We start from the raw sequence: 12,486 nt of genomic DNA, 5'->3' as shown, positions 1-12,486 counted from the left end.
CTGTTGCCCAGCCCTCTTTTACTGTTTGTCCTTTCTCCTTAAACCTTTGAAGTCTCACCTTTTGTAGTCTTTCAAAAATCATTAAATATGTACAAAAAAAAGTACATCGCTCACCTGTGTAAACCACTGGAAAACCCTTAGCTATCCATGTCCTGATTTCACAAGATTTTTTTCTATCACCAGTATACATACTCTAAGAGAAAGGATGAGATTTTTAGGGACACAAAATGCAATTAGGGGATAGCAGCCTGCAAAATCTGGCAGACCCTGGCATAGTTTGAAAACTTCTTCCTTAAGACTCAGACATACGTTATAGATCTAAAAATTTAAAAAAAAAAAAAAAAGAAGGCAGCCTTATACCATTATTCCTTTTTTTATCCAAATAAATTAACTTTAATAGCATTCTTAGAAGAAAGCAATCCTGTCCTTAAAACTATTTGATTAATCCTCTTTTAGTCTTGTGACATAAAACTGAAATAAGGTCAACCATCTTAAAGTATTGGCACCTGAACCTCTCCTATCTTGCATAGAAAGTGAAACCACAACAATCCTAAAAGAAAACACCTAGTAATTCAGGTGACATCAACTATGCACTAGTCTTGATTTTATTAAAAAGAAACAACCTTGTTTTTTTATTATCGCATCACACACACGCAGAGAAAACTCAGCTGGAATATAAGGCGAGTGAACTAATGAACTTAATTAACACAGAGAAAATAAAAGAACTTCCCCGCAAATGTGTGTATAATGAAACCATTCAGCAAATGAACCAGTAGTCATAATGAAATTGTGTATGACTTCCTCCTGTCATTGGTGTCAGAGGGATAAAAACTGGGTAGGAGCTAAGCATTGTAAATCTTTACTGATCCTAAAATTATTTCTTTTTAAAGTTTGTAAGAAACAAAGTGTAAGTTACTTTTGCTGCTCCACTGAGAACTCCAGCATCAGTTCCACTGCTAAGCATCCACCTATTAAGATTATTGAAAACAAGAAATAATACAACACTTGTGTCCTCACTCAGTTCAGATGGTAACAATACACATTTCTATCCTAACAGCTCAGATACAACCACACACATAATATGATGTTGTAGAGGACTCAGGTGCCAACACAGCCCACCTGACTGCAGTTTAAGTGAGCTTCACCACCTCATTACTAACTGAATACCAGCAGCTGGGTATCACACTGGTGTATTTTACAGAACAAAATCTGACCAGTTTCTAGTGGGTTGAGGAAATGTGATAGGAGGAGAAAGCTTCTAAACCTATTTGGCTGTATTGGCTGCGCATGCAACAAATTCTCAAGGATACAACAGCTCCAGGAAAGAGTTTTCCACTTCAGAGCCTTTTCCAGCATTCTGAACACAAACACTACCACAGCATTTCTGTGACTCACAACAAGCCAGTTTCTATCTTAGGAAATATATACCCAAACACAAAGAAAGTGAATGATTAGGAAGCCAAATTTCAGTAAATGACAATGATTATATTTTATTTGAAATTTCTTTTTAACAGATTGCCTCTTAACAGAAGATGTTACCTTCTTTTTAGGCTTTCCCAAAACATTTTTCTCTGGCCAACAATTAAGTCAACAAAACTAAAAGATGGTTGTGGAATCACTTCAAAACCTGTAACATCCAGTACTCTTCCTGGGTCAGTGCTTGACAGCTGGCATCTACATTGTTTTTTGCATTGTGTTAAAGCCACAAAAATCAGGAGGAATTACTTCATTTTAAACAAAGGCAAGCACAGAGAGTGTGTCTCAAATAAAGCCAGGTGAGCAATCTTTCAAGACAACAGAAATATTGTGACAAGGCAACTTGCTGTAGCAATACAAATGGTAATTTATCTTATATCCCCAAATACATTATCAGTATTAATTAATACATTATTAGTATTAAAGATAGTAATTTAACAAATCAACCATTTGAAAAGAGTCTTTAATAACACAGAATAACTTGAAACCATACCCAGCTGGTGAGAAAACCCTGGACTGGGTTCCAGGTTCAAGTATAAGTAACATTTGGAAGGTCATTGCCTTTAACTTGTTCTTGGTTCACATCCCTAACAAAAAAAAAAAAAGAATCTCTGAAAGCCCAAACACTGCAGGGTAAACCTTTCAAGTTAGTTCTCACCATTTCTTATTTCAGTCATTACTCAAACATGCAATATATAATGCTGATGAGTTAACATCATATCACCCATTTTGATTTATTTCTTTCAATTCACTGGGAATCTTATTTATGATTATAACTACAAGTGTTTTTATCGGTGGTGCCAATAGATTAAGTTCAGGGATAGACAGCTGAGTGCTTAGACCATTATACAGCATTACGGTTTATGAATTAGAATACAATCATAGAATAACTAAGGACAAAACTAATAATGTTACTAAGAAAAATGCCCATACAGTTATCAGGTCTAGCCTAACCAGATAATATAGTTTAAACATTGCTGAAGAGAATACCAGCAGTCTAAAAGATGAACTCTTCCAGTTATTATTTTCTTTAAATTGGTGGTTTTTCACACTCAATAAAAATATTAATAAAATTTTATTTCTCCCTTATATCATTTTTATGTAGTGACATAGTATTATCTATACTGTCCTCAAGACATAGAAGGTGACATTGTTCCAGTAAAAAGCACAAAAGCACTTTATTTTTGTGCTTTCTGAATTTCCAGAATATCTGAGCACAAAGAGTGCAGACCGGTGCTGTATCACATACCACTAACTCAAAGCATTGAATTCTGCTTTGCACACATTGGTCAAGGCAATACAAATGCCAAAAAATTCCTCTTTGATAGCAGAATCATATACACTGTATATTATATAAGCCTTCTGTTCCCCTCCACTTGAATGTACACAATCAAATCATTCTGGCCATTACTTTATATTGAGCAGATGGTATTATGAGATTTTTGATAAAGAACAACAATCGCCCAGCAAGGGTTGCAAAGGGGTCGCTGAAACCAAGATTAACAATTGATTAGCTTTAATGGACCGTGACAGTAATAAACAACAGAGTTCTACACAAAGATTTGATTGTCCCGTTAATGCTGCTGACACAAATGGCTTTTAACTGGCTTCCTGAAAGTGTTAATATCTTCCAAGCCTCAGCAAATGAAGGACATCGTCAAAGTGAGAACTATCCTGCAGTAAAGAGGCATTTACTGTACACCTCTAAAAAAATCTGCAATAGTGTGTTTCTGATTTATTCAGACAATAGCTCCTATTTCTCCAAGGTTTAAAGTTCAATAAAATAAAGTGCAGCACACCTCTGTCATGCTGGAATGTAACGAAACTCTGAAGCATGTGAACACAGAAACCAGCATTCATTGAATACAACGATATTATGTGACTATTTGCTACACTTTTCTGGCTAGAATAAAGTCTGCTTTGGAACTTGTCCACCTAAAATTGACTTTTGGGGTGCCTCCATGACAATATGAATTATTACTTGCAATGTGCTCATTTTATCTTTGCTCCAACATGGGCTGACAGAACTCAGTATCACAGTCTTCTAAACTCAACTTTTTTATCCTTAGCATTAAAACGTCCACTATTTTTTTTTTCCTTTCTGCACAGAAATCAGTTATTTGCATCATATTTTCACTAAAATAAAATGTTTTGTGATTACTAGATGTAACCATAGTAAAATATGAAAATAGAACTTACAGACCTGTGTATTTCTTAGAGAAATGCATGGGAAAGAGTCTGTTTTCCTAATGTTTAAGCTCAAAATTTAAATGGACGTATGGCAAGTATTCACAGAAGGTTTTAAAACTAAATCTAGATAGCTAGACACAAAGTAAACAAAACTCCATCTAACATGGCATTCAAGAAATAAAGGACATAGGAAGTCATGAAAGGTAAGGAGGTATTTCTTCATGTAAGTATTGAGCAATGCTTTCTATTAAACTTTCCATTTTAGGTTAGATTACTTAGTTTCTAAATTAACTTCTTTTCTTCCCCCCTCCAATTATGTGTCTTACTTAAGCGAAGATTTTACTTTCAAACATTTTTAACTGTGAGCCGCTACAGTGCTTCTCCCTCCCGTGTTATTCCTAAAGGCAACAGTTTGAGACAAGAATTGTGTCGCTCTAAGGGCTTCCAGGGAAGAGAAAAAACGGTGCCTGCTCCAGACACAGATCCAAACGCGAACCATTTGCACAAATCAAGGTCATACTAATCCCATCCCTGTGGGTCCCACCCCATCTGCAAATTCAACTCTCTATAGAACAATTCCTTGCCAGTACACTGCCAAGATGAAACATCCTGCTAATTACTGTGTTTTAAAATCTTGAGCAAGCAGACATGCAGGGAATTTAAATGAAATCTCTAAAAAGAGCAAAATCCACCTGCTTGGTCTCCCCACACACAAACACTAAATGTGTAACCTGTCAAAATACCAAGCTAGGCTTCATTAATTACATTTTCTGTAATCAGCATCCTTCTATTACTCACATGCTTGCCTTTCAGAAGCAGTTCTTCAAGTAAATTATTGTATAAACCATTATAGCAAACTCTGCTTATAAATATTTAAGAAAATAATTATGCATTACCTGTAGGTCAGCATCAAACTCATGTTTCAGGTAAGCATCTTCTGCAGCTTCAACGAGACGCTGAAAAAATAGAAAAAAAGAATATAGGTGTATTTTTGGAATAATAGATAACATCCTTAAATCGAAGTGTTTCTTCCAGTATAAGAACAAGGATTGTTTGAGAATTGTGTAATCCATTATGACCACATATCTGCTATGATGCTTTATAGAACAGTAATAAATGATCCAGACTTAAAAACAAAACAAAACAGATTTTTAAAAATCCTCAGCATCCAAAAAACTCTCAAAACAGCTCAGTATCCTGCAGCTCCCATTTTGAAAGAAAACAAAATAAAGCTGGTTTCACACTGGGCCCTAGGACTCATTTTCAAATCTTTCTTAAAAATAAAATAAGAGATATTTCCTAATAATGTACTTGTTTGCAAGCAATTTAAATGAAAAGCAATTTCTAAATAACATAGCAAATATAAAATATTAGAGAAATAGATTAGGTTTGTTTACTGAAAAGGTTTGTAGTGTCGTACATACTACTTCAACACAGTGCGTATTTGCAAGATTTTTCTGGTATTAGAGAAGAAAAAATTACTGAATGATGGCAATTCAGTAATATTTCTTTCCTCTTAAAAACATTCAGAAATCCCTGTAGTAGTTATTGTTCCAGCCAATATCATCTGAAGAAAAAAAAAGAAAAGAGGTTGTATTAAAACAGAGTTACTTGAAAAATTTAATCAATATAGGGGTTTGCTGCAGACATTATCTTGTGAAAATATATCCTTTCTAAAGATTTATTTATGGTTCCACACAGTTCTGAGTATTAACTATGAAAGTAACTCTTTCTAATTTTGATTTAATCAACCTGAACTTTCATACACGTCCAACCTAAAATTAATCAGGGAATGACCTGTCACATGATACTCAATTAATTATTTTTATTTTCTTTGATCTATCAGACACTGGTACACATGTATATTTTCAAATACTTTGTATCACGAAGCAAGCACAAGCTACAGGCTCTCACTCACGATTCATGGAGTGGACACTCTGAGCACTTTTGCTTCCCTTTTCTGAACTGTATGCACTTCTATCAAGTCTTCGGATATAAACCAAAATGGAATTGAAATTCATATCTATTGCTATACATTTTGAACTATAATGGAAACTGAACCAAGAAAAATATTTCTGGTTGCCAATTCAGAACAAATGTTTCCACAAAAGCCTGACAGTTACAGGGAGCATTTGTGTTCACTGAGGTCTGCAGTGCAGCAGAATGTCACAGCCTTTCCTGCCACAGCTCTGTCTCTCTAACCCACGGGTGGACACAACCCTCATCAAACCCTCCAGCCCTTGCTGGGCTTCTGCACCTGGGCCAGCAGGAAGGGTTTTCACACTTTTTCCTCAGTGCAGCATTATAGATCTCAAAGATGTGACAAAACACTGGAAATACTACTGGTGCCCAGTGGAGGATGAAGTCGCCATCCCAGAGCCCTGTGCTGCACGTACACCCCTGTCATTTCACTGTTTCCACCTTCAATAACCTTGTCTCATACAAACCCAGCTGGCTCTTAGCAAACCCTTTTGACCTAAACTGGAATTGAACTTGAATGGTTCAAACGCAGGGTAAATCAAACCAGAACTGAACTAAAAAATGTCCCAGGTCCCCTTCCCACATACATGGGTAAAAGGACCCAAGACCTAATGATGCATCGCCACAGGGGATATGAAGGGAAGCCATAAAAAAAATTTATTTAAAAAGAGTGAAGTTCCATGGAATTGTTCCTAGTGTTCCTGTACTGTCTGAACAGCGGTAAAAACAGACCTTGCAATTTGAAAGCTTATCAAACATTAATTTGACCCACATTTTTTTTGCATTTAGAATTTGAGAAGTAGCATAAACTAATTATTCTGAGGGGGAAGCCTCGCAGCAACTGAAATAGATTCTTAAATACCTGAATGGTCTCAGAAGTCCATCTTTAGCATATTACTCACCTGCTGAAGGTATTTTAGAAATCTGTGTCTCATTTCTTAAGTACAAAAAAGGCACTTTATGTGAAATAACTACTCTAATTCAATCCATTTCTGCAGATATGTACTTCTTTATACTAAAACCATAGCTGCATTACTACTCTGAGCACATCTAATAGAAAAGATCATAAGTGATAAGTTTGAGAGGAAAAAACTGAAAGAAGGGTGAAAAAAAAAATCTTCATACAGAAATGAATACAGAGAAAAGAGAAACATGTTTTTCTTTCTGTGCTGAAATATTTACTTACTCACCGGATGAAAAATTATTATAGTATTTCATGAGATACCAGCACCCAGATACTAGTACCTAGTCAGCTAGAAAAATAATTCATGGTTTCATATATAGCTTGTATTGATCCAAATGTGTTTCAATTACATTTTTGCCTCGGTGAAATAAATTTAAACTAGGATTTATCCCGCCATGTAAGAAATAGCTAGAGAAGCATAAGATGGGTAATAGTAGAAACATCTGGTAAGGAGAGCAGCTCAGAAATGAAAAGTACTGATTGATACTTCATTGATTTACTCAGTAAGTTTTCAGATGTTACATTTGTTCTTTAAAAAAAAAAGTTACGTACATTTCAACAACATTTTCTACAGAACAACAAAGTGGACAATCTATCAACACCTATTTTTCCTTGAAGAGGCAGACACAAACATGCATGCACACTACGTGCTTCACTTCACAAATCTAATAAGAAAATTAAAAATTTGGTACATTGAATCTAGAGAATACACACATACACATTTTCTACTTTAACAGTCCTTAACCAAAATTTAAGTATCTCAAGGCCATTATGAAGAACTGTGAGAAATCTGGGAGAGCTATAGAAAAGGTGAGCTAGTAATGAGCCTAAATCCACAAAATGACTTAACAGTGGATGTACACAGATGACATTGAAATGAAGAAATGGTATACAAATGCTGGGGGCTTTAATGCTGTTATTTTTGGTAGGGTTTTTTGTGCTTTTTTTTTTTTGGCTGTGGTTTTTGGGTTTTGTTTGTTTCCATTTGTTTGTGTATTTTTGTTTGGTTGCTTTGGCTTTTTTGTGGGTTTTGGGCTTGTTTTTTGTGTGTGTGGTTGGTTTGGTTGTCGTTTGTTTGGGGGGGGGAGGGGTGTTTGGTTTGGGTTTTTCTGTTTGTTTGGGGGTTTTGTTTGTTTTTTTGTTGTTTCGGGTTGTTTTTTTTTTAAAGTCCTCAAGGAGGTGAACCAGGATGGAAGAAATTCCTTAACACCCTGGAGGCAAAAATATAAAATCCACGTGTAATACTGGAACATTTTTATAGTGAGGCCAAAAATCCCTTTACAAATATTTTAATGACTGAACAGTTATCTAGCAATGATTCACAACATTAGCATGATTAGTGACTTTAACTTAATAGTTTATAATGACACTCTCAATACAAATGCCAATATATTTTCATTTGAGTAAACACGCTCTAAAATCATTGCTGTAGAAAGTAAACGCTTACCAATCGGAGGTTATCCTGAAGGGAATTGTGAGTAATCTATATGCATTTCCATGGAATTAATTATGAACACTGAGTGAGGATTGTCAGAGTTACACTACATGTTGAGAGTATTTAGCTCTACATGTGGAAAGGTGTTTGCATGTGCATGCAGACAATTTTCACGTTCTATGGCACAGTTCAGTTGAGGTTCCTGCACTTAAGGAACTAATACTTAAATTTGCCAAAGCGTGTAAGTATGAGAACAATTAACTGACTTATCCAGCATATCAGAATTTAACATGGATAAAAACAGTGGAAGAACCACGAGACAGAGCAAATATCACACCCAAAAAAAACCCAAAATGGTCACCAAGACACAATGTCAATGTTTGGTATTTTCTGTAGTACTAGTATCACAGATAATGTGGAGAAGGCCGAAAGAAGAAAAATAAATCATTGTTTCCTCTCAATAACATGAAAAAATAATTACTGATCTAACTCTGAATAGGATAATTTTCTTTAAAAATATTTGAATTTCAGTAAACTAATATTCTGATAAAAATTCTCATTCAAGTTAGGTTGTTACAGAGATAGCACAGGAAAGGTTAAAGAAACAGAAATTAATGAGGGGAAAAATATTCTAGAATCAAACAGAAAGTAAGGGGAAAATGGAACAGGTTGGCAGAAAGGTGAAAGTAAATGAAGATAACAATTTCAAGGAAAAACATCATGCAAACATCCTGAGTAGTTACTGAGATGTTTACTCTTTACATGTACCTTGTGTCAGTTCACTTTCTAGGATTCTTCATTGGAATCCCGTTTTGAAGTTAGAATAAATAAATTCAAAAGCATAACAAAGTCGGAAACAGTTTCTGAACACCTGAACTGCAGAGGGTCACTGACCTTTGTCCATAAATGCTGAAGGAAGTTATGTTTCTCTCTCTCTTCAGCTATCAAATCTTGAAGAAGCACATTTACATTTCATTGTTTCCTTTATATTTTTCTAAGATAAACCACCTGCTACACATAAAAACAGAAAACGCTGCTAGAAACTGCTCTTCTCCAAACCAAACTGCTACAAGGTTTTAAGACAACTGCTCTACCTTAATTATAACTAGTGCTAACTATGTACTCATATTATCCTAGCCCATGATATTAATAGTTTATACTTCAGAAGACCTATTTCATATGAAGAAAAAAAAAAAACAACACATGCTTAAACAGGAAATGAAAGGTCTACCCACTCAATTGTAGATGCTCCTTTACTCAGTCCCATGCTCAAGCCTCACTGTTAAAACAATAACCCAGAACAGCTTCCAGTTCTTTGAGTTTGTCAGCAGCCCTCCTACTGACATCTTCTTCCCAAACTTGCTAGGCTCTGCCTTAACATATTTCTTTCAGTACATTATGTGAGCCTTGCCGGTTTGAGCTGTTACCTCCGTATTGTCCGGCACAATGTAGAATTATCATTTGAGGTCTATGAGAATTCCATGCAGAGAACATCCAACAAGGGCCACTAATTCTGAACCTGCTCTGAGCAGTGGGACGTCATAGTCACTACAAAAAAGTGCGAATAAATCTGTAGGAGGTTCTTACATCCTAGCATCTGAATGTATTCAACCAACTGCAAAAATAGCCCTCAAGCCTAACAAACTTTCTCATTGCTTTCCCACGGCATTAGATCTGTTTGTGGCTCTCCTCCTAGACAAACATCGTATTCGTCATCAAGGTCAATTTCCAAGGTTTTGGAAATAAAAAATAATTAAAAGCCATTCTTATTAAAATTTGGCAAAAAGTCTAAACCAAAGAAAATCCTATGAATATATTGACCTAAAAGTTTGTCTTGACAAACAACGTTAATAATATGTAAGAAAAAAAAAAAAAAAACACAAAACAAACACACAAAAAAAACCGCAGGAATTAATGTCAGCTCAAAAAGCCCATCTCCCAGACTCCTACATGTGGAATTGTAACAGGGACTTCTATCTTAATCAAATGTAAACAAACTTTGTCAATCAAGATGTCAGGTAGGAAAACAATGGAAAACTAATCCCTATTTTTAAGAGCTTATTTCTTTTGTGTTTTGTAGAAAGTTTTCTGGTACATTACCAAGAAAAAAAAAACAGTAGTATTGTGTACACAGAAAATACTTAAAACTACCGATAGTTACACTTCTTCAGGTGAAATACCCTGTGCAATTTTAATAAACTTACTATTGATCTGAACATCTAATTTCCAATCAAAATTATAGTAATTGAGCTCTGAACATGCCAAAAATATTTCTTAAAGTGCAGCCAGATAGCTATTTAAAACATAGCTCAGCAGTTGAGTATATTCCTGGGAGAGAAACCTGAACTTGTGTTTCAATCATCGGAGCAATTTTCTTCACTGGCTTCTTCATGAGAAGCCCATGCTGTGCATGTGGGAGCACTCAGTAACAGATTACCAATCTCCAAAAACATTACCCAGGTACCTTCCTATGACTTCCCCATGTTGGTGTTCATTTCAGAAGTGAAAAAAGGATTTCCTTTCCAAGAAACCTGTAAGGCTGCAGGTGCTTTGAGAACTTCTGAAAAGGTTGGGCTGTTCTCTGAGAAAGAACAAGATTTATTAGCATTAAGTGAGTTTAGGTAATATTCTGGCATGGCTGATAATTCTGACGCAAGTCCTCCTTACTTCCATCTGAGTTCTGGAGTTTGCTTCTTTCACAGTTCATTTAGTGGAGAAGGTAAAGAAGCCAACAAAGAATATCTGATGTTGTTCATCAGTATCCCCATTATTTCTTATGCTTGAACACAGCATCATGTAACATGGCAATGAATGCACCCACGTGTAAACGGGCCTCTCGGTCTCACTATTTTATTGCAAATAGCTTTTCACATTTGCCGTAACCAACAAAGAAGTAGTGTAGATATCGGAGACTGATGCTGACCTTGGAGGAATATTTGCTACCACAAGAAACACATGAGTTTTTGAGGTTTTACACAGGCCAGTGACAACTGACTTGCAATTTGGCTGGTTTTATCCCTGAGCTTGGGCAGGGGAGAAAGTGGGGCACAGGTAAGACACATACAGCTCTTCCAGAAAGTCCAGCAGCTTATTTCATTTCCCACTCTGTTCTCCTCAGCTACGAGGTATTTCCTAGGAAATTCTGTCACTAAACTTGCTGTTGCTGTGGCTACAATGCGCTGAAATTTATTTAGCTTCTGTTATCTTGATATTAGAGTTCCTAGAGCTTGTAGTTTAAGACAGATATCAATCTTGAAAGTAATACCATGCAAAAAATAGCTGCTCTATGACTACTATCAAATTCCACTAAAAGAACTAACTAGACAATGCTCAGTCACAGTATGTGCTGCATCAAAGCAAAAATTATAAATAAAAGATAAAAATAAATTAAAAGCCTAGCAATTATTGTAAATAACTTCAATTATCCACTTATATTCATTCAAGACTGGCAGATTTTCACGTTGATGGTTGTTAGCGAGCTAAGCTGGTTTTTGAAGCAACATAAAGAGATCAGCTTGGCAAAGAGCTGGACAAACAGAAATCAAACCATAAATGGATTAAAGTACATGAAAATCGCACATTGTTTTACAGTGACTAAGACGATCCTGGAGAAATTACATACATTTCTAACTTAACTAGATCAACACTATATTTAGTTTTAGCATCCGGAGATTGCCATGGCATGGAAGGAAGATTACAGATGAAGAAGGTAACACATTTGTCTTGAGTTCTGCTATGCTGAAGGCTGTGCAAAGCCAACATATCAGATGCAAAACAGCCAGATTATCAAAACTGCTCCTACCATGTTATTATGTCTATCACAGAGCAGAAAAGAATGATGTCTTAAACAAGGTTTTATTTCATACCTTTAATTCTGTATGTCCCAGTCATGAAGGAAGCGGTTCAACTGCAAACACAATTTAAAGTTGTTTCAGGGCTATTTGAGATGTGATTTGCCGGCCTGGGGTACAGCAATAACCAGCTCCTTCAGCCACCTCTCCTACCCAAGGGCCAAGGGGAAGGTTCTTCAGCATTTCACACCAACCATGTATTCATCCAAAGCTGGGTAATTCTCTGGAAACACCTTTAGGTATCTTTTTAATTCAATTTGCAACATGACAACAAAATTTGTAAAGTTTTGCTTTCAATTAATAATAATGTGCAACTGGCATGTTGCTCTCTTCCACATAAATTTCAAAATCTATTTACAATGTTACTCTGTAAAACACCTTCCAAAATCAAGAAAAGCTGTCTGTGTATGCATCTAAATATCCGCCTGTGTACACATACATTTATGTACATTTATCCAGTACTAACCTGTAAGTATCACTATGATTCTTATTCCTGTCCCGATTTATTAATCTTTTTCACAGATTTAGGCTACCACAGGTGACATTCTGTACATGACTGTCACAATCACTATCCTGTTTGGATAATGCCA

At 35.7% G+C, this 12,486-nt stretch overlaps 1 protein-coding gene across 8 annotated transcripts in view; it reads right to left on the bottom strand.

The window, feature by feature from the left end:
- CACNA2D3 (calcium voltage-gated channel auxiliary subunit alpha2delta 3) overlaps positions 1-12,486 on the bottom strand; it is a 481,484-nt gene that overhangs the window by 289,321 nt on the left and 179,677 nt on the right. For 7 of the 8 annotated variants that reach the window (XR_010652035.2, XM_071813168.1, XM_071813170.1 and 4 more), the window contains exon 4: positions 4,563-4,622. Coding sequence is in view for 6 of the 8 variants with exons in the window: in XM_071813168.1 (XP_071669269.1) it covers positions 4,563-4,622 (60 nt within the window). In the remaining 2 variants the exon portion in view is untranslated. Of the gene's footprint in view, positions 1-1,969; positions 2,046-4,562; positions 4,623-12,486 lie in introns of those variants that run through there. The other variant, XM_071813171.1, reaches the window with a different exon arrangement.

This window comes from Patagioenas fasciata, chromosome 10, assembly GCF_037038585.1.
Source record: "Patagioenas fasciata isolate bPatFas1 chromosome 10, bPatFas1.hap1, whole genome shotgun sequence".
In the NCBI taxonomy this organism is placed as follows: Eukaryota; Metazoa; Chordata; class Aves; order Columbiformes; family Columbidae; genus Patagioenas; species Patagioenas fasciata.
Note: the sequence above shows the minus strand (reverse complement) of the source record. Positions and strands in the feature narration are given on the sequence as shown.